This window comes from Orycteropus afer, unplaced genomic scaffold (assembly GCF_000298275.1).
Source record: "Orycteropus afer afer isolate SDZICR_OR568_19922 unplaced genomic scaffold, OryAfe1.0 scaffold00092, whole genome shotgun sequence".
NCBI classification, from domain to species: Eukaryota; Metazoa; Chordata; class Mammalia; order Tubulidentata; family Orycteropodidae; genus Orycteropus; species Orycteropus afer.
The window spans coordinates 851,074-874,666 of NW_006921679.1; the positions used below are offsets into that span (position 1 = coordinate 851,074).

A 23,593-nucleotide genomic window follows, 5' to 3' on the forward strand; every position below is an offset into this window, starting at 1 on the left:
GGGTTTGAACCACCAGCCTTCTGGTTAGCAGTCAAGTGCCTTAGGCACTATGCTACCAGAGCTCCACAAATTACACTATATAGAAAATCCAATGAGTTTTTGGATAAAATTCTTTTTTAAAATGCTAGGACTCCACAACTCTGTCAATATATTAAAAACCATTGAAGTGCAGAGTTTAAATTGGCAAATTGCATGGTATGTGAATTATATCTCAATAAAGCTATTTTTAAAAAATACCAGTGGAGTAGTCTCAATGTATTTATTGCCCCTGAAAAACAGTAAGATGCAATCAGTTCTTAAGGCTTAAAATACTCACAGGATGAGCCACAATGCATTGCTTTACATGCGTCAAACCAGCAAACAGCTTGGAAGGCAAGAGGCAAGAGCTTGAGCTGCTTATGACAACTTTATCATCAACGATGTGATCCAACTGGGCAAAAATCTTCTTCTTCAATTCTAGGTTTTCGGGAACACATTCCTGAAAAGGACACATTAATTTACTATTCATGATCACTTTAGTCAGGCACCAAGCAAACTGTTTCAGGTTTGATTAACTCTGAAAATGAACCAATGAGGAAAACCACTAGCAATATGTAAGAGCAGCCAAAGGTTGCCAAAAAAAAAAAAAAAGACAAAATGGTGATAACTGTGGAATCCACATGATGAGTACATGGGAATCTGTTGTCTTTTCTACGTGTGGGCAGATCTGAAAATTTTCATAATAAAAATGCCTGCCAACCATATGGAGGTGGATTCTACAAACAGAATACACAACAGCACCTCAGGCAAAGTGGTGTGAACATTAATAATCACTGTAGTCATTTCTTTTCTCTATCTGTCCTGACCATCAGATCAACTTATCTCCACAGAAAAATCTTATCTTCATGCAATGATTAAACGTTTACATCCATAATTCCCACAAGGCTTCCTGAGAACTCATTTCTAATTGGAAGTCCTTTTGTAAAAGACCTTTGTTTCTAAATATCTAACGTCACTTTAAAAGGAGGAAGGGAGCGGCATAGAGAACAAATTTGGATTAAATACCGCAGATAACAACCTCTGAATTCTAATTGCAAAGCTAGAGGTGGGAGTGAGAAGACATTCTCAAAACCCCAGATCATCCACAGGTGAGACGTTTTCCTGGGAACATGAGGACAAAGTTGTCCTGCCCTGTTGTGGTGAAAGCAGAAAGGTGAAGACAGTTCAGCTCTAGTGTTTTGGAAATACTAGAGGCGTCTTTCCCCTCCTGCCTCCAACATCTCTAGGAAATCACAGCAGGAAGCACTCTTACCCAACATGGGCCCTCGCATACACGGATGCCACAGGCACAGGTTGGCAGTATGAATGCCCAGCGTTTGTTGGTGCTTTTGGCACAATGATTCTCAGTATGACTCAGTAGCCACCCACATCCGCATCAACTGGGTGCTTGTTAAAAATGCAAATTCTTATCTCAAACCAATAGAATCAGAATCTCTGAGGGTGTGCCCAGGCATCTTGATAATTCCAGTTCCTACTAAAGTTTTGAGAACCACTGTTCTGAGATGTGGATCCAAAGTGTGGTTACCCAATACTCTCAGCGTGGTGGTGTGCTACAAATACGTCTTCAAGGATCTCCTCTCCACACTATTGCCTGGGCACCCTCCATCCTACACTCAGGATACTAACCAAGTATCCCTGAGGGGTAACACGGAGAATATTAAGGATATTAGCACTGTGATAATTTCATGATTTCTAGCCTTATGATAAGGAGTTCAGGTGGCACAGTGTCTAAAGCATTTGACTGTTAACCAGAAGGTTGGCAGTTCAAACCCATCAGCCGCTTCACGGAAGGAAGATTGTGGCAATCTACTTCTGTAAAGATCTACTGCCTGGGAAACCCAATGAGGGTTGCTATGAGTCAGAAATGACTCGATGGTCATGGATTTGTTTTTTTGGGGGGAGGTTTTAACCCTATGATACTCATGACTGCTTCTGGCCAATCTCACTGAAGCGTTACTCAAACTTACAGATCATGTAAGTTAATGAAAATAGTTAAATAACAGTAGATAACCAGAAGTGTGCAAAAGTGGACATTCTATGCTGAAGTACTACTAGTAATGATGCCAGAATCACCCCTCAAAAATAAAGAAAATATTTTCCAGTCTGATGTAATAATATCTGATAGTTACTATTTAATACATTGGAATCAGCTGTGTAAATATTATGACATGAATCCTACTTCTATATCATCTACAATTAAAAATAAAGATCAAAACTTTTACTTTAAGGGCCAATATCCTGCTGGTTTATACTTTAAAAAATATTAAAATATACTCACACTATGCAACGTTTTATTAAGAACAAAAGGTCATATAAGTAGCGCATCTCAAAGACAGGAAAAAAAATGGAGTCATTTGAGCACTGTAAAGCCCATTGTGCTAAATTCCCTTATCAAAAAAAAAGAGCTACAGTACTTGGCTAGTTGTATTGAGTAATTCCTGGATCAGTTAAGCCTGCAAGTTGGGTTAAGTTTAAATGAAGCCTTGTAGTAAAGCCAGAGACTAAGAATGATGCGGATATCATTTAAGCTAATAAAAGAGCACTCGTGAATAGCCTCATTGTGAGCCTGTCATACAGATTCCCCCTGAAATTCTAGGCCTTTCTTCAGATCACTTGATTATCAAAGAGGCAAGAAAACTTGAACCAGAGGAAACCCAAACCTGCTACAATGACTTAAGAGGGGTTTTTTTTTTTTTTTTAATGGCACATTTGCTTGAAGTTTTGTTGTTGTTGTTGTTGTGTTAATAGTAATTCAATTGTGTTTAATTTGCTGGGCTAGAGTTATAATGCCTCTGTCCATGTCAACCCTTGAATTCATTTCTTTGCTATTCATAAGTGACTCAAAACGTCTTGTTTGAGAAAGGGATTCTGAAAGACTAATAATCAGCACCTTCATCTTTGCAGTTGATTACAAAGCCAAGAGAGGCTACAGCCATCCTCTTTGCCCTAAAGAGGCTGGGAGGAAAGGCAGGGAAGAACAGCAAACAATGAAATAACTGAGAAGTTCACCACAACATAGCTTTGCTGTCTCTAAACCACAGCAGTGTGACCAGGTGAGAATCCATCCTATGCATTTTCAACTGAACTGTGGGAGTCATTCCCTACAGAAGGCAATTAGCTTGACTTTACTTAATTAATAAGGTATTTGGCTGTTGTTTTTGTTATGTGCCATCAAGTAGAAGGTATTTGGCTGGTAACCAGAAAATCAGTGGTTCAAATCCTCCAGCGCTCCACAGAAGGAAGATGGGATGATGATCTACTTCCTTAAAGATTTATGGCCTCAGAAACCCAATAAGGGTCGCTATGAGTCAGAATCGACTTAACGGCAGTGAGTTTGGTTTTCTGAGTGTTACTTAATTAAACTTCACCTGTATCTTTCAAAGTTCAAACTTTACCTGTATCTTTCAAAGCAGTGATTTTTGTTTGCTTTGGGTTTTATTTGTTTTGAAGCAGACACAACACATATATTCTCATGCACAACCACTATGACAGGTATGCCCAGATTTCGACAAAACAAAATTTTCGAGTGAAGTAAACCACAATGAAACTTCCCAATAGTTAGAACTAGTAATCAAAAAATCATCTAAAAAAAAAAAAAGAAAGAAAGAAAAGGAAAGTAAAAAAAGCTTACTCATCTCAAACCAAACCCAACGCTATTAAGTTGATTCTGATTCTTAGTGACTCTATCGGACAAAGCAGAACTGCCCCATAGGGTTTCCAAGGCTGTAAGTCTATAGAAGCTGGCTCCTTCATTTTTCTCTCATGGAGTGGCTGGTGGGTTTAATCCACTGACCACCTGGTTAGCAGTCAAATCTATTAACCACTGTGCTACCACAGCTCCTTTTACTCATCGCAAGCAGTGTCAAATAGCTGAAAGTAGAGTTAAGTTTAAATACTTGCTTTTTTCTTTTACTGCAGTATGTCTTCTGATGTGGAATTTAAAATCAAAAGGTAAGGCTTTCACACAGATGTAAATCCTGTTGATTAGGAACGAACCCTATCATTAAGGCAGGCTAAGAATGTGAATATCATGCATCGTAAAGCCTGTAACCAACACCTACCTTATTGAGACTCTTTGTATCAGATCTCCCCAGATCTCGTGCCCTAGGTGAGGAAATTTTTAACAATCTATGGGAGCTCTGGTGGTGTAATACCTAAGGCATTTGATTGCTAACCAGAAGGCTGGAGGTTCAAACCCATCAGCCACTTCTCAGAAGGAAGATTGGCCAATCTACTTCCGTAGAGATACTGCCTCGAAAACCCAAGGAGGGGTCCTTATGAGTCACAATCGACTCCATGGCAGTGAGTTTGGTTTTTTGGTATTCTTGAAAACATACATCATGCCATTATTTTGATTGGTCATAACGTATTCCCACATACCTTGTAATTATGTCCATTTAGCCAAGTAATTGATTCCAGTGTATTAGTTTATTAAAACAATCAATAATGTTAATAACCATGCTTCACTTTGTCCTGTCTTTAAGTGACCTCAATCACTATAAATCAATCAGACTGTATTTTGTAGTTCCTTGTACAGCACATTAACTGTGTGAGATTTGTACTCCTCTCTTGGATTCTTGAGCATCAAATTTTGAAGTTTTCATGATTCTCCACTTGAATCTGATTTTAGCTTCAATAAATCTCTTTGGTTTTTATTTGACAGAGTTAGCGAGTCATATCTCTAGTACATTTGGCATAGTTGGCAGGATTTGGAGATGTCTTCCCTGGCAAACCCCAAGGAGGAATTGAAAAACTGAAGTCAGGTGCTGATCTGTGCCCTCCTGCTTTCTGACCCCTGGGGGCCTGTCCAGATGTGAGCGCTTCCAAATGGAGCCCTGAGCATTTCTGTGTGGCTCTTTGGGATTTATCAAAGTCATTCTCCATTTCCCTTTCTCATATGTGGTTGAAAACATTTGTTGAAGGTTTGTATTTTCAATTGTGGTTTGGGTGTTACAGGCTACTGGCTTTATCCTGTTGAATGTGTTCATGCTGACCTTTGTTCTCTGTTTACCTGTTTCTGATTCATGGTTTAAACAGCTGTCTACTAAGATGCTTTTGCAACTTACTCCACAAAAATGAAGGGCAGAAATCAATCTTTAAGGGCCACAAGGGTGGTTGGCAGCCATGGGACAGTTAAAGACTCCTGTGTCAGGATAAACTGGACATGGGCTGGGTCAGAGCTATAGGCTGCCCACTGGTCAGAAGCAAATGCCCATGCAATGAAAGGAACCTACTGGTACAAGCAAACTACAGCCCAAACCCACAGCAAAATTCATGATAGGTTTTTATCAGACCCTGAATATGCTGAAGTTCTCATTTGAGAAGCTCTTTTGAGCTTTTGGTCTTTTGCTTCTGTTTGTCTTGTTTCTGTCCACAGTCTGCATATTTTGTAGAAATTTTAAGGTGACAAGTCTCCAATTTAGCAGGAAAAAAATGCATTAATCCCTATGGAAACCTTTTCTTTTTGTTTCTTTAAGGGTGCATCAGGCATGTACAGGTTTTTGGTAAGAGGGGGGGAATGCACCTCAAAAGATCACAGCAGATCCCCCCCATTGGGCCTGTTTGTTTTACGATTTAAAATTCTGGCCCCAGTACAGTTCAATATCTTGGAAGGTGGCATGCACTTACTAAAGAAAGTCTTAAGGATCAGTGGCCAATTTGGGGAAGTTTTGAGCTCACAGAGTTAACTTTTTTTGCATAGTAAACTAGAGGCTAAAAGCTCCAGGACTAATCAGAACCAGTGAGAAGCCTATTTTAATTGTTTTTTTGAAACTTCCAAGAGAAAAAACTACAAAAGATTTGTCTCACTACAGGGCACACACACAGAGAAAAACCCACACTCACTACCATCGAATCAATTCCAACTCAGGGATGCCCGCTGAGTTTCCAAGGTGGTATATCTTTACAGAAGTAGACTGCCCCATCTTCCTCCTCTGGAGCAGCTAGTGAGTTTGAACCACCAACCTTCTGGTTAGCAGTCAAATGCCTTAGGCACTGCAACACAGGTGAAGGCAAATAAGTATTGATTTGCAGGATGCACTGGGATACTGGAAAGGGCACTGTGAATGAAGGTCCACTACAGTAAACTGAGTAGTCTCAGGGGGAATATTAGCAAGGAACAAATGAAGGTTAGGAACTACAGGGAACTACAGAATATCAATGCAATTAATGGCACAGAAGTCCTGTGCAAAATGCCATCCCCAGTTTCCAGGTTTCCTTGTAGAAAACACAGTAGTATTACAAGGGTAGTGCAAAGGATGATGTGTCTTTTGGCTAAGAAGTCCAGGACCACAGGTTTCAATCTTTCCCTAGCTTCCTATTTAAGAGTATTGGGAAATCTTAGGCAGCGGTTTAGAATAATCTATTTAGATTTTAATGGTCTCAGCAGGTTGGATCCAACCAATGTCAGTGGAAGATATAGTCCACAGTGTTTCTAGTACCACAGAGAGACAGTCAGGAATGGTGATCTGGGTCAATGTGTCCTCCTGTAAGGGCATGGTAAGCCCCTGGGAGAAACAGAGGGTGTCTTCATTGACTATAGGTTCTTTTACCTTGGATTGGGAAGCACTAGGTATCTCTAAAAGTATCTCTCCTTGTTCAATAAATTGCAAATGACAGTTCCACCTTTATAAGATATCCCTTCCTAACCAATTAGCAGGGGTATTTGAGCTTAATAAAAATGGATGCATATCCTCAATATGTTCCAAAGAGACTGTGGCTGGTTAGCAATGAATTAAAGTCTGTTCATGATTTGAAACCCCTACAACTTTAAAAGTTTTTGTACTATGGTGGTAGTGGTGTTGTTTGTGCTATTGAGTTGGTCCTAATTCACAGCAACCCCTCCTTGGGTTTCCGAGGCGGTATCACTATGGAAGTAGATTTCCCATCTTCCTTCTGGGGAGTGGCTGCTGGGTTTGAACCACCAGCCTTCTGGTTAGCAGTCAAGTGCCTTAGGCACTACACTACCAGAGCTCCCAGACTCTGATGTAGAAGCTTTTGTAAACGTGTGGAGTTAATATCAGAAAGATTAGCCCCTATGTCAATTAAGAAGTCATATGGTTGTCCATTAATTTGGAGGGTTGTGACGAATCGACAGAGCTACTGGAAAAAACCTCTAATATATCCCCGGAGCTCCTTCATTCAGGCTTGGGTGGTGCTGATGGCAAAATATCAAGCTTGTTCTTCAATTGAAGGCCATCTTTCCTGAAGCGCCCTGGCTTTTTGCAATAATAGCAAATGCTAGGAACTCCTGACAGGGACCCCTGGGTTTGTTCCCAAACCAGGGTTTGAATCTGTCATTACATCCTGAAGACTGTAATAGATGTAACTGTAATGCCATTAATTTACTTTGGGTCAATTTGATTCTTTGCTCAAATATCTTATTTTTTGATCTTACATCCCTGGCTCCTAAACTGTCTCAAACTGTACAAAAAGTGTATTGCTGATTGCCTCTTATGCCTGACGACTACGTTTATTTTGGAAGAGATGTCAATTAAAGGATTCACCTGAGCCCCACTGCAAGGGTCCATATCTAGTCCTTCTAACTAATCTTTGTGCTGCCAAATTACAGGAGGTTAAGTCTTTTTTTTTTTTTTAATTTTATTTTATTTACTGTGATTTCGGTGAAGATTTACAGAGCAAATTCACTTTCCATACAGCAGTTCACATATACTTTGTCTCATGTCACTGACCACAGTTAGGAGGTTAAGTCTTAGATCCATTTGTCTCAGCTAAAGAAGGCTCTATCACCCAAGCAGACTGCTGAACCTGCTCAGGGACTCAGATTAAAATTTAAGCAATCCAGGGACAAGAAGTAGGTGACATATGAGTAGATGGCTTGCTTTCCCAAGGTATCTGGACCACGCCTGTATTTCCCCTTCAAAATCTTTAAGGACTTATGAATAAAGATAAGATTATTGGACCTGGTATCAGTGCCTTCCTTCTCCGCATTTGTTATTCTCTCTCTCTTTTGCACACTTTCAAAATTTTAGAATTAAAAATTCTCCTAACAGGCACATGGTAAATGTCTTTCTTTAGACACTACCATACTTTCTACAAATTGCTTGTATGTGTGTGTATTTATGTATGTACATATATATATATAGAGAGAGTTAACCTGTTTTGAATGCTTGTAATATTATTCTTTTGCTTTCTTGTAACAATGATCCCAACTGTAGTTGTTTTTTTTTTTCCATTACTTTCCCCCTTATCTGTTGCCTGGCAAGACAATGGCTTCATTAAATTATCATAATCAGTAGCTAGCATGGGGAATTTGACCAGTTGTCAGATTTGCCATTCTTCCCCTTGATCACTGCAAGAATACTCGAACCTCACCCCTATTTTGGCTCATAACTTAGTTCCTCCTCCAACCTTCAATGATAACCTTTGAAGTGAAGCGTATGTGTTATATTATAGCATCCTCCTGAATTATGACACCACCCTCGAATTCCATGACTTTACTTAACTCATGTGAAATTATGAGAACAGGACTTCTCCATTGTTAACCGGATTGATCCTACAGTTAACTGTAAACAAGATATTTTTTAATAGAATGGCATAGTACCTCTGGATTTTATAATTCCTAGTTGGGTGACTCTATGAAGAAATTAAATATAACTGTTCATTTGTAAAATAATGTCTGCCTGTACAAATATTGAAAATAGGAATTAAACTTAGGTAGACTATCCTTGTTGTTGTTATGTGTCGTGGAGTCGGACCTGACTCATAGCAACCCCTCCTTGGGTTTCCAAGGTGGTATCACTACAGAAGTAGATTGCCCCACCTTCCTTCCAGGGAATGGCTGCTGGGTTTGAACTGCTAGCCTTCTGGTTAGAAGTCAAGTGCCTTAGGCACTACACTATCAGAGACTATCCTTATGTAATAATTTTGTTTTTGAAGCTTGGTTATCATATGCTAACCTTACTACTCCTGCACCAAATAATTTGGAATAGGGTATGATTTGTGTACCCTATAGATATATTTTCTTTTGTGTAGGCTCTAACTAGAGCTCTGCAAGAGAACCTTTCCTGGAGGACAGCCCACATGCATGAGCTGTTCTTTTTCTAAATAGCTGGAGAATGAGAAGCCAGTGAACTCTGGGAACTTTAGGTATTCCTCTAAGCATCCACACCTATGCAAACAGTGTTAAGCAAACAAGTTATATTAAAATCGTTTCCATTTCTAGAACTCTGCAGTTACAGGGACTCTGTAGTAATAGCTGCAGAGCTGTAGTTATAATTCTGCAGTTACAGCTGACTACCTGGATGGGAATGGTCATTTTTGTGTGCCACTATACCCTGTTTAGGAACTGTACAATTAGAGCAGTATATATGCAACTTATTGGCCACCATGCCCCTAACTGCTGGTGATGTGGTCAATGGAATGGCCACACAACAAAAATCTAGAATCCTTAGCAAAGGTCGTACTGGACAATAGAATAACCATGGATTACCATTCAGCTCATCAAGGAGAGGTGAGTGCCATTGCTAACCCCTCCCCCCCCCCATTGCTTTTAGGTTAATACCACTGGAAAAGTTGAACAGGCTATTGCTAAGATTCATTAAAAGGCTGTTTGGTTACATTCTGTACCCCTCTGGCTTTACCATCCATTTTTGATCTCTTCAGTTGGCTGCCTAATAGTGTAGGTTTTTGATTATGGCTTCTGCTGCAAACTGGGTTAATTATATTGATAATAATAATCCTCATTAATGGAGTTACAAAATTTATTATAATATGTGCATCTACCATAAGAACTAATAACCCTGCTTCATCCCATGTTCAGAGTATTATGCATACCAACACTGCATTCAGGAGCCCAACATTTGAGAAGCCTTATGACTTAGGGAGCTCTGGTAGCATAGTGGCTAAGACACTTGCCTGCTAACCAGACAGCTGGCGGTTCAAACCCACCAGCCACTCCTCGGAAGGAAGGTTGGGCAATCCTACTTCCATAGTGATACTGCCTTGGAAATCCAAGGAGGGGTCGCTATGAGTTGGGTTTGACTCGACGGCACATAACAACAACAACAACATGACTTAGGTTAGCCATTTGAAAGTATGTCAAGTTATTTCTCCAATGTGACCATATCCTATCCATTTCCCCATACTGAGATCACTGAAGATGGCTGCTCAGCCATAACATGGCAGACTTACCAGATTGCCTGGCAACCACAGTACCAGTGGTCCCCAACTATGGGGAAAAGGCAGCTTAAGTTTAAGCTACCACCTGGGAGCTTTTTTATTGACAAATTCATACTGAAAAATGTGTGCCCTTGAGGGTGATCAAAGAATGTTCTTTGAAATCCTTCATCAACGGAAGGGAATGATGTGGGAAATAAAATCAAAGGAGGCATCTGAATTAAGGTAAAATACCTGAACTAATGCTAAAGCTTAGCATAACCTTTCACACAGATTCAAACCTTTCTGTTTTGGAACCAACCTTATCATTAAGGCAGGCTAAGAATGTGGATATTAAGCACCATGGGGTCATAACTGACACCTTATCATAACTCTTTGTACCAGATCTCCCCAGGAGATCTAGTGCTCTGGGTGAGGTAATTTTAAACAACTTATTCCTGAAAACATCCATCATGCCACTGTTTTATGATAGGTCATGAGACCCCTCCATGACTACATGCCTTGTAATTATGTCTTTTAGCCAATCAATTTATTCCAGTTGTATTAAAATAACCAATAATGTTAATACTCACACCTCACTTTGTCCTGCCTTTAGCTTATCTCAATCGCTGTAAACCAACCAGAATCCTTAATTTTGTAGTTTGTCATACAGCACTATAACAATGTGTGATTTGCACCCCTCCTTTGGATTCATGAGCTTCAGATTTTGAGGTTTTCATGATTCCCTGTTTAAATGATATTTTAGCTTCAATAAATCTCTTTGATTTTCCTTTAACAGATTTAGAAAGTAATTTCTCTAATAAACTTCTCAAAGGGAAGAAACTTTGATATTACAGTGGCACTTTTATTCCTTTCTTTCTTTCCTTTTTTCAGTTGCTTCATATGGAGCTCTGGTACACAGTACCTAAGGCATTTTACTGATAACCGTAAGGTTGGTAGTTCAAACCCACCAGCCACTCTGCAGAAGGAAGACAGGACAATCTACTTCTGTAAAGATTTACCACCTTGGAAACTCAATGGAGGTCAGAATCTGCTTGATGGCAGTAGATTTGTTTTTTTGGTATGTGTGTGTGAAAGCTAGACAACAAATAAGGAAGACTGAAGAACAGTTGATGCCTTTGAATTGTAGTGTTTGTGAAAATACCGTGGACTGCCAGAAGAACATCAAATCTGTCCTGGAAGAAGTGCAGCTGGAATGCTCCTTAGAAGTCAGAACTGCCAGAATTCATCTCATCTACTTTGGCCATGTTGTCAAAAGGGATAATTTCCTGGAGAAGGACATCATGCTTTGTAAAGTAGAGAGTAAACAAAAAGGGGGAAGACCCTCAATGAAATGGATTGACATAGTGGCTGCAGTGATGGGTTCAAGCCTATCAAGGACTGTGAGGATGGCACAGGACTAGGCGTTGTTGTTCTGTTGTAACCTAACAAGAACTTTTTTAAGTCAATCATTCATAAACATCACTGTTTTCTTGTTATTAAAAAGCTACTTGTGATAGTATTCAACTCATTAGGACTCCATTCCGGGAAGTGGCACAGCCATAAAGAGTCTGTTTATTGGATTTACAAGACAGTTCCTGGGGAAAGGCAACAGTAGGTAAGCACTTGTTTCTGAAGTTTAACCACTCATTATGTAATTTTTCAAAACAAATATTTTCTTGCTGAAAATTATGACATAATATTCACATGATATTTGTATGGCATAACATTAGTAGCAATTTAGTGGGAACTTTTTTTTTTTTCTTAAAGGTAATTCAGGCATTTTAAATAGGCTACTTGCTGCTAGAAAATCTACATTTGTGTGGTAGTTCAGTTTGTGTGTAAACTTGGCTGGGCCTAGTTGAATGGCTGGGCAGCTGATGGTAGTTATTTCCCATGATGAGATTGGCAATCAACTCCATGATGGAATCTACCACAAGCAGCTGAGTAGCTGCCTTTGGGATGTGGTCTGCTTCCTGTATTTAAGGAGAAGCCTTGGGGATAGTCTCTAGCTTATGGCACCTTGAACCCTGCATGTAGCTGTGTCATTGTTCAGCAGCCTGCCATGCTCTGCCAAGCTTGGGACTTATAATGGACTTGAGTTAATGGCCTGCTGTGTGGTTTGGTAACAGCAGGACTATGCCTTTTTACTTGTCAACCTTGGGGCTTCTCAGCCTCAGCAGCCAGCAGCTGTCTAAGTGAAGAAACGCCTCTAGCTCCAGTGGGCCGGAAGCAGGAGGCAGAGCTGGACCCCAAGGTTGAGGAGCTTTCACCCAGCTCCTAGAGCCTGGCACTTTGAACTTGGACCTAAAACCTCCAAATTTTAAGAATAAACTCCTGTTTGTTAAGGCCATCCCATTTGTAGTATATTTCTTGTAAGAGTGGCACTAGGTAACCAGAACAATTTGTTAATGCTAAATATAGGTAAGCAATCTTAATGTACTCTCTAGAAAGAAAACTAATTTAGAAGACTTCGGTACTGAATGCATTTTATATGTAAAGCTAGAAGTTCTTTAGGCATTCTATTAGCTAACTTCATGGCAAGAAAAGAAAGATGAGCTAAAATCTATTACTACCATGGCAGAAGTGAATTCATCTTAGACTGAAGATGGGAGTAATTTACATTTGTAAACTTTATTCTGCTGTCAGCAGGGAAATTCTCTGCTACAGCCTGTCTAATCAATACCACTAATTTCTCTTCATTGTTTCTCTCAAGAGTAAATCTTAAAAATCTGTCATATTAATAGACTGTTAGGGCTAGATTTCTCAAAGGGTACATACTATAATTATCAAAAAGACTAATCTTCTACAACATGGATGAGCCTCAAAGACATTACACTGAGTAAAATAAGTCAATCACAAAATGACAAATATTACGTGATCTCACTTATATGAAATAACAAGAATAGGTAAATATATAAACACCAATGGTTATTGGCAGTTACCAGGGGTGGGCGTGAGAAGAGAGAGAAAGAATCACCGTCTAGTAAGTAGTGAATTTTTATTGGTGGTTATGGAAAGATTGGGATAGATTAAGGGCAATGGTTATACAACTTGACTAATGTAATTAATACCAGTAATTAGTACACCAAAAAAACAGTGGAATGATAAATGTTGTGTTATATATAATGTTACAGCAACAACAAAACAAAAAGTGCAGCTGTTGATACTACATAGGTACAACCAGACACCTCATGGGATTAGTTCTCTTAGTTCATTGGCTTATGGTCATGGTTTCATGAGACAATCCAGTAAATTGGTCTCATGTTGTTTTTAGAGTTTCTGCTCTATTTCCTAGTTTGGTGAGTAGTATCTGGAGTCTTAACAGTTTAAAACAATTGGTCTCTATTCACCTGGAGCAGCAGAGGAAGAATGAAATCAGAGAAGGAATTGGACTTCAGATCAAATCACCTCCATGAATTTCTCCTTTACCATGAGACTACAAGAACTAGATGGTGCTCAGCTACCATTACAGAACATTTTGACTGGGACTCAACAGATGGCACCTGTGATCGTTAAGGTTGTGTGTCAACTTGGCTGGGCCATGTGTTTAAGTGACTTTGCAGCTGGATAGAGTTATTCACCATGATGAGATGGGATGTGGTGTAATCACGTCCACGGTATAATCAGCTGTGAGCAATTAATCAGTTAAAGGAGAGCTGCCTTTGGAGTGTGGTCTGCTTCCAGCATATATAGAAAGGATCCTCCATTTAGTTCAGGTTTCATCTCCAGTTCCGGGACTTGAACCAGTGGCCTGCTGTGTTACTGGCTGATCTTGGGACTGTGCCATTTTACCTGCTGATCTTGTGTTCATCATCCTCAGCAGCCAACAGCTGCATGAGTTAAGAGAACCTTCCAGCTCCACTGGGTCTGGAACAAGAGGCAGAACTGAAGGCCCTAGAGCCAACACTCTGAATTCAGATTTCTAGCTTCCTAAACTGTAAAAGAATAAATTCATTTGTTAAAGCCATCCACTTGTATTTCTATTATAGAAGCACTAAAGAAGACAAGTACTGATCAAAAGGGGGAAAATGTGGAACAGAATGTGAAATTCCTATAGAATTCAGATTTACTTCACCCATTGAAACTAGAGTAACCCCTCAATCTATTGCCCTGAGATAATCTTTTAAACCTTGAACTGAAGCTATCCCAAGGTCATCTTTAAACTAAATAACAGTTTAGTTCAATTAGTAAAAAAATGTTTGCCTTGAACATTGTGCTCCTTTAAAGAAGTATCTGTGTGAGATCAAATTGACAAAAGTAACTCTAAGCATAGATAAGAAGTTTAGGAGGCGATGAATCAAAGTTAAGCGCATTGTTTGTCAAGTCGATTCCAACTCATAGTGACCCTACAGGACAGAGGAAAACTGTACCAAAATGTTTCCATAGCTATAATCTTTACAGAAGCAGACTGCCACATCTTTCTTCCCCAGAGCAGCTGGTGAGTTCAAACCACTGAACTTACAGTTAGCAGTCAAGCACTTTAACCACTGAGCCATCAGGGCTCCTTGAGTAGAAGTTAATGGTAGTGAAATAATTTGGGTAAAGATAGCAAGAATGATGACACAATGTGAAGAATGTAACCATGTCACTGAATTGTACGTGTTCAGTTCTTGAATGAGTGTATGTTTTACTGTATATACATTTTTGCCAAAAATAAAAAATATATGTAATTTTTGGAGAAGTATTATACTACGTTAAGAAAACAGAAAGGGAAAGAGTACATCAGTTTTCAATGTCACAAGTAATAAAGTACATTATGCCCTAACCAGGGACTCATCATTTATTCTTAAAAATAAAAATAAAGTTAAAAAAAAAAGAATATTAAAAATCCCAAACAGAGTTCTAAAACAAATTATACCTAATTAAGAGAGATTTTTCCAAAATAAAAACTAACATGGGTTACGGATGTTACTTCCTGGGGTTAGGTGTTAAGGTTACAAGGATTATTGCTGTGTGCTTAAACCACAATTCTTTCTCACAGTAACCACAGCAAGCCTAGAAGACGATAAAGTGGTATAGGCATCAGTTGGTATCCTGATAATGCATTTGTTCCCATCCAGTGGATTTTGTTGTACTTTTAATGAAATCATTTATTTAGAATTGGGTTAAAATGCTTGGCATGAATAAATAATACAACTAAAAACATTTCATTTAAGCCTGCAGTTAAAATACAGTTTTACTGCATTTCTAAACACCATTTTTCCTGAGGAAGAATTTAGATTTTAAATGTTTTTATTAACAAAGTACTAGGAATAACATGAAACACAAAATTGAAAAAAAAGCTTCTTTAAATAAGGCACCAGAAACAAAATTTTAAAGAAGAAAAATGGGAAATACATCAAGGTAATGTGAAAGACATTGGTACCTAACAGAAGGCAGCAATCACTAAGACCAGTATCAGTGAGGAATATCTTAACTGTCCATTGACAATTGAGACCACATAAGTTACTCTCAAACTTATTTCCACTTCTGTATGTTAATATTTGTAGTGGATTTCTATCAGTAACCTCTCTGTTTATAATGAAGCAATTCTCAAATTAGTAGAGGACAGAGAGAGAGATAGTCTACTTGTGAAGTTTAGGGACAAAATTTAGAAATTATAATATGATCCTCTTACTGAGAATAACTTAACCATGTATTTTTAGCCAAAAAAATCTTGTTACTGCTATGAATAAAATAATAGATTTCATTCAGTATATTTCTTGTTAGGATGACAGCCACTGTTATATGAAAACATTCGCATATTTGAAAACTCAGGTTTTGTTTTATAGTACCATAAGATTATATACATACGTATGTATGTATTTGACTAGGAGCTCTAGTGGCATAGTGCCTAAAGCACTGGACTGCTAACCAGAAAGCTGGTGTTCAAACCCACCAGCCACTCCTTGGAAGGAAGACTGGGCAATCTACTTCTGTAGAGATACCACCTCAGAAAGCCAAAGAGGGGTCACTATGAGTTGGAATCAATTCAACAGTAGTGAGGTTTTTTTTTTTTTGGACGTTGTTGTTGTTGTATGCTGTCGAGTCAGCCCCGACTCACAGCGACCCCACCCTGGGTTTCCGCGGCAGTATCACTACGGAAGTAGGATTGCCCAACCTTCCTCGGACTTGACTATAAAACAACTTTATAGTATTTTAAATGTAAATAGCATCTTGAAGTCACTAACTATACATATCTTGAATCCCTTTGCTCATGGGAGGAGAAACCAAGAAATAAAGTCATTTATGCCTATAGTTGCAAAAGTGCAACATAAAGCAAACATAAGCAAAAGCTTGTGTTAGTATTCTAAAAGGCAGTTTTAGAATACATGCTCTCTAGTTCCTGGGACAAGTAGTTGACAGTAAAGAAAAGTATTTTGATGGACAATAAAGGTTTTCAAATTTAGCTGAGCTTGCAAACTTCAAGTAGAATTGTATAACTTATTTAGAAGAAATTCTGGCTATTTTTAAAATACAAATGATGACTTTTTTTAAAAGAGCAACATTTGACAATCAGTTATATTTGTCTCTCTTTTCCCGATTCCTTTCTTATCCACTCATTTTCTCTTCCTTATCTATGTCACTGAAGAAAATAAAAATATTACTCTTTTTTAATAAAAAGGTATAATTCTTAACAATAAATGGGAGAAGGACATTAACTCTCCACTAATCAGCCATATCTACTGCATCTACTGCTTCACCCAATGGGTGAGCACCACCACCTACCAGTGGATCAACAACAGACTGGGACATCACCTGCTCATCCCACCCGCAGTTCTTCTTCACAACAAACAGAGACCCATACTCCTACCCACCCACCAGGAGACAGCTAGGGAGCACTCCAGTGCTGCCAAGCTAACAACCAAAGAAGAATGCCTGCCCCACCCATCCAGATATATTGAAATAAAGTAAAACAAAAAATCAGGGTGAAACAAACCAACACATAATAAACAACAACTTCAAGATATCTCAAGAGACAACAGACAACTTCAAAACCAGCAAAGAAACAAGACAAAATAGCAGAAGCAAGTGACCCAAATAAAGAACTAGGAAACCTTTCCTAGTAAGAACATGTAATAGAACCACCTGGTAAAGAATTCTAAATATAGATATATGTATCTCCTTACAAAGCTCGAGGAAACTATAAACAAAAGAACAAAAGCAAGGAAAAGGCAGACAATATCCTTGAAGAATTCAGGAAAACAATACAGCTCAATTGGCATAACATAGTACACAAAAGCACTGTTCTCCATCCTACTTTGGTGAGTAGTGTCTAGGGTCTTAGAAGCTTGTAAGTAGCCATCTAAGATGCAACTACTGGGCTCTCCTCATTCGGAGCAAAAAAGAGTGAAGAAAATCAAAGGCACATGGAACCAATTAATTCAAAGGACTAGTGGACCATGGGAATCTTCACCTACCTTAGCCTACCCTGAGACTAGAACTAGATGGTGCCTGGTTACCACTGCCAACTACTCTGAAGGTAATCAAAATTAGAGACCCTAGAAAGAGTGGGAGAAAAATGGGGAATATAACCCCAAACCATTTTTAAAAGAAGCCCAGGCTTACTTGACCTATAAGAGACTGGTGGAACCCTCAAGATTATGGCCCTTCATCACCCTTTGGGCCTGGAATTGGACTCACTCCTGTGGCTTAACTTTCAGCGAAATGGAAGGATCTACTAGATGAACAATTACATAAGGGATATAGGCACTCCTTAAAACAATCAACCTATGAGATCTAAAGGGCAGTATTTGCACAGGGATAAAGCTCAGAAGGCGGGAATGCATAGGAAAACACACAGGGAAAAGATAACCACAGGGAGAAAGTAGGAAGAGCGCTGTTACATTTTGGGGATTGTAATCAGTCTCACTAAACGAAATGTGTATTAACCGTTATATGGAAAATTAATTTGCTCTGTAACCTTCTCACCAAATCACAATAAATTTAAAAAAATATACATATTTAGAAAGAACTAACAAAAATACGGGAGCTCTGGTAGCATAGTGGCTAAGACACTTGCCTGCTAACCAGACGGCTGGCGGTTCAACCCCACCAGCCACTCCTCGGAAGGAAGGTTGGGCAATCCTACTTCCGTAATGATACTGCCTCGGAAACCCAAGGAGGGGTCGCTATGAGTCGGTTTTGACTCGACGGCACATAACAACAACAACAACAACAACAACAAAAATACATTAATATTATAATTTAGAGTGTTGCAATTATAAGTGATATATTTCTCTACATTTTTTAAGGTTTTTCTATTAACTTTATGGTGGAGGAATGTTGAAAGATAGTATCAAGAATTATGAAGGATTTGAGATTTACTATCTTCCAAGATTTCTATTTTCCAAGGCTGTTAGTTATACCAAACCAAACTCACTGCCGTTGAATCAGTTCCGACTCATAGCAACCCCTCCTTGGGTTTCCAAGGAGGCATCTCTGCAGAAGTAGATTGTCCAGTCTTCTTTCCGAGGAGTGGCTGGTGGGTTTGAACTGCGAACAGTCAAATGCCTTAGGCACTATGCTACCAGAGCTCCCATGTTAGTTATACAAACATGCTTAAAAATATAGTCCAGGGCAAAAAGGCAGTTAGTACCTCTGCTTACAACACATGCAGAAATCCAAGATACCCATGGAGAATTGTCTCCCAAAAGCCAGATTCCCATGTAATATGGGAAAAAGCATTTTCTGCTCTTCTTTTTTTTCCCATGTCCTCTTAAAAGGAAAAAAAGATGAGAATACATGATAAAGAGTCTTGGTCAAGGATAAATTTAAGGATATGCTAAAATTCTATACTAGTCTGAAACCTCTAACCTAAGAAACAAAAAACAAACAAACAAACAAAAAAAAAACTCAAGATAAACACCATATTCTGCAGACAGCATATATTTAGAAGGGGATATACATCAGTTCCTGATAACACTGACCTGGTTTTTAGAAAATTAGCAAGGGACAGAAATAAAAACCACTGATATTCCCTCTGCTCCTAATTAAGTGTGCTAGTTCTAGAGTCCCTTCTGCTGGGAGAAGACTGGAGATGCTCAGTGCCTATGAATAACTAGGTTCAGTGCAATTCAGCAGTGATGGGGGAACAAATATCAATGATCTTCTGACTTGTTTACATTCAGGAAGCCCTTACTAGAGAGGATCTTTCCCACCCTAAAGATTTTGAAGGGCTTCTCATAAATTAAAGGAGCTATAAGTAGTACAAAACTTGTCTTGGTAAAACAGTTAATGAGAACACACAACCTATCAACAGATACTTGTTTTTAAACAGAGCCTTTAGATTAACAAAACTGCAATCTTCCATGATTTAAAAGCAACCAACCAAACAAACAAACAAGACACCTTCTGAATCCATGAGTCACAGCCTTGAGGGAAAAGTAGTCAAGTCCCTGCCAGGGGTTAAGACCTATTTTGAGAGCTGAGAGCCTAGGTGTAAGGATAAGGTATCTACACAGCTTTTGTCACCTTAAAATTTCAGCTTCTAGTTAAAAATCTACTCTGGGTGGCTCTACTCCTTCTTCTCCTTCCTTCAAACACATGCAAGGACATTCAGAGTGCCAAGCAGAGGGGGGCTTTTCACTCACTTAACAAAGCGATCTAGGTCTCTAAGTGGTGCTAACAGGAAAGCATTCCACTACTAACTGAAAGGTCAGCAGTTCAAACCCACCCAGAGGTACCTGAGGTGGGTTTCTGAAGGTCACAGCCTTGAAAACCCTACGGAGTGGTTCTATTCTGCACACATGAGGTCACCATGAGCTGAAACTGACCTGATGGCAACTAAAAACAACAATAACAACATCTATGTCATACGTCATTCAATATAGTCAACAAGAAGATTAAAAAATATATATCTACTGAAAACCAATTTTTAGTGTAAAAAGTAGTGGCTGTTCTAATTTTGTATATAGTGTGGAGCTTTAAAACCACTTAGTACATAGTTTCATGTGTATTACCACTGCATTAACTTGAATAATATTCTTAGCTAGTTAAAGATTTCTAGGAAGCCAGATCAAAAACAGGAACAACTGGGCTGGTTAATAATGTCCTCTTCTTCTTCTACTCTCTGTTTAATCTAACAACAGGGTCAGAAAATTCCTTGACACTCCCTTAGTAAGCCAGCTAAATATAGGTTATTAAGCACTAAAAAGAAAGGCATTCTTCTTTGTGGGAAAACTATTTTATAATCTAGTCTAGAATTTTTTAAACAAAGATTTCTTTTAAGTCTATAGGTATGTCCAATCTTCTATATCTGGAAGACATGCCCAGAAACTGAAATTTTTTGTTATATATTGCAAGAGTTTCTGGTATTTAGAACAGATTTACAGGATTACTCCTGGGGCAGAAAGCTAACAAACATTACATGAGTGAAAAAGAGGCCTATGGTTAAGATTTAAGACTGCCATTGGTGAAAATATATTTCTCAAAGTTCAAATGTCCACAGAAAAAGTCCAAAGACAGTTGTGGCTCTTTGTAATTCCAAGGGTCCATCAAAGATCTGAGTCATTTAATGTGTGATGTCAATACATCAACTTCACTGAAGTGACTGGAGACCTCACATTACTGAAGAAGGCCCACTTGCTTGGTCATAGTGTGCAACCATTGGTACAACGAGGTAGCATAAGTAATGTACACCTCTGCTTATTTTCTCCAGCTTAAACTCAGGAGAAGGTATAAAGGATAGGGATACTTAGAAAAGGAACAAGAAAGAATATTCAGATCCTAGTCATATTTCCACCACTAGTCTGTCAGTTTTTCATACCATGGTGGCTTACATGTTGCTGTGAGGCTGGAGGCAATGCCACCAGTATTTCAAATACCAGCAGGGTCAAACATGGTAGATAGGTTTTAGTGGTATTTCCAGACTAAGACAGACTCAGAAAATAGAAGAGACCTCTTCTCAAAAAATTGGCCAGTGAAAACCTTATGAATAGCAGTGAACACTGTCTCACATATTACTGAAAAAATCATGAATAGCCCTGAAACACTGTCTGATATAGAAAATTAGATGCTCAGGTTGGAAGGCACTCAAAATATGACTGGAGAAGAGCTGTCTCCTCAAAGTAGAGTCGACCTTAATGATATGGATGGAGTAAACATTTTGAGACCTCTATTCACTGAGGGGGCATGACTCAAAATGGGAAGAAACAGGTGCAAACACCCATTAATAAATTGGAACATGGAGTGTATGAAGTATGAATGTAGGAAAACTGGAAGTTGTCAAAAATGAAATGGAACACATAAAGATTGATATCGTAGGCATTAGTGAGCTGAAATGGACTGGTTTTGGCCATTTTGAATCAGACAATCATATTATCTACTACAGAGGGAATGACAAATTCAAGAGGAATGGCGTGCCATTCACTGTCACAAAGAATGTTTCAAAATCTATCCTTAAGGACAATGCTGTCAGTGATACGATAATATCCATACACCTACAAGGAAGACCAGTTAACACTACTATTAATCAAATTTATGCACCAACCACTAACGTCAAAGATGAGGAAGTTGAAGATTTTTACCAACTTCTGCAGTCTAAAATTGACCAGACATGCAATCAAGATACATTGATTATTATTGCTTGAATATGAAAGTTGGAAACCAAGAAGAATCACTGGTAATTGGAAAATAAGGCCCTGGGGATAGAAATAATGCTGGAGACTGCATGATAGAATTTTGCTAAATCAACAACTTACTCATTGCAAATAAGTTTTTTCAACAACATAAGCAGTGGTTATACACGTGGACCTAGCCAGATGGAATACACAGGAATAAGATCAACTACATCTGTGGAAATAGGTGATGGAAAAGCTCATTATCTTCAGCCAAAACAGGGCCAGGAGCTGACTGTGAAACAGACTATCAACTGCTTATACACAAGTTCAAGCTGAAACTGAAGACAATTAAAACAAATCCATGAGAACCAAAATATGACCTTGATTATATTCCACCTTAATTTAGAGACCATCTGAAGAACAAATTTGACACAATGAACATCAGTGACCAAAAACCATAGGAATTTTGGTATGATGACATCAAGAACATCATCCATGAAGAAAGCAAAAGATCATTAAAAAGACAGGAAAGGAAGAAATGGATGTCAGAAGAGACTCTGAAACTTGCTCTTGGATGGGGAGTAGCTAAAGCAAATGGAGGAAATAACACTATAAAAGAGCTGAACAGAAGATTTCAAATAGCAGCTTGAGAAGATAAATTCAATTATTATAATGACATGTTCAAAGACCTACAGTTAGAAAACCAAAAGGGAAGAACACTCTCAGCATTTCTCAAGCTGAAATAACTGAAGAAAAAAATTCAAGCCTCAAGTTGCAATATTCAAAGATTGTATGGGCAAAATACTGAATGATGCAGAAAATATCAAAAGAAGATGGAAAGAATACATAGTCACTGTACCAAAGAGAATTTGTCAATGTTCATCTGTTTTGGGAGGTGGCATATGATCAAGAACCAATGGTACTGAGGGTAGAAGTTGAAGCTGCACTGAAAGAATTGGCAAAAACAAGCCTCCAGGAATTGACAGAATTCCCATTGAGATGTTCCAACAAACAGATGCCACACCGGAGGCACTTACTCATCTATGCCAAGAAATGTGAAAGACAATTACCTGGCCAACTGACTGGAAAAGATCTGTATTTGTACCCATTCCAAAAAAAAGTAATGCAACAAAATGTGGAGATAATCAAACAATATCATTAATATCACACACAAGTAAAATTCTGCTGAATATAATTAAAAAATGGTTGCAGTAGAATATTGACAGAGAATTTCCAGAAATGCAGGCTGTATTCAGAACAGGATGTGGAATGAGGGATACAATTTCTGATGTCAGATGGATCCTGCTGAACGTGAAGAGTAGCAGAAAGGTGTTTACTTGTATTTTATTGACTACGCAAAAGGCATTCAACTGTGCGGATCATAACAAATTATGGATAACATTAAGAATGGGAATTCCAGAACATTTAATTGTGCTCATGGGGAACCTGTACATACACCAAGAGGCTGCAGTTCAAACAGAACAAGGGGATACTGCATGGTTTAAAATCAGGAAGAGTGTGAGTCAGGGTACTGTCTTTCACTGTATTAATTCAGTCTGTATGCTGAGCAAATAATTCGAGAAACTGGACTAGATGAAGAAGAAGGCAGCATCAGGACCGGGGAAAGACTCATTAACAATGTACGATATGCAGACAACACAACCTTGCTTGCTGAAAGTGAAGATGACTTGAAGCACTTACTGATGAAGATTAAAGACTACAGTCTGCAAGTATGGATTGCACCTCAATATAAAGAAAACAAAAATCCTCACAACCAGACCAATAAGCACCAGCACGATAAATGGAGAAAAGATTGAAATTGTCAAAGATTTAATATTACTTGGATCCATGATCAACACCAATGGAAGCAGCAGGCAAAAAAAAAAAAAATCGGA

The 23,593-nt window shown here is 38.6% G+C and overlaps 1 protein-coding gene across 1 annotated transcript in view; it reads right to left on the reverse strand.

The window, feature by feature from the left end:
* The window catches only part of CRYL1 (crystallin lambda 1), a 332,669-nt gene that overhangs the window by 111,735 nt on the left and 197,341 nt on the right, over positions 1 to 23,593 (reverse strand). The window contains exon 4 of the mRNA XM_007942526.2: positions 317 to 478. Within this exon, the coding sequence (XP_007940717.2) occupies positions 317 to 478 (162 nt within the window). The remainder of the gene's footprint in view (positions 1 to 316; positions 479 to 23,593) is intronic.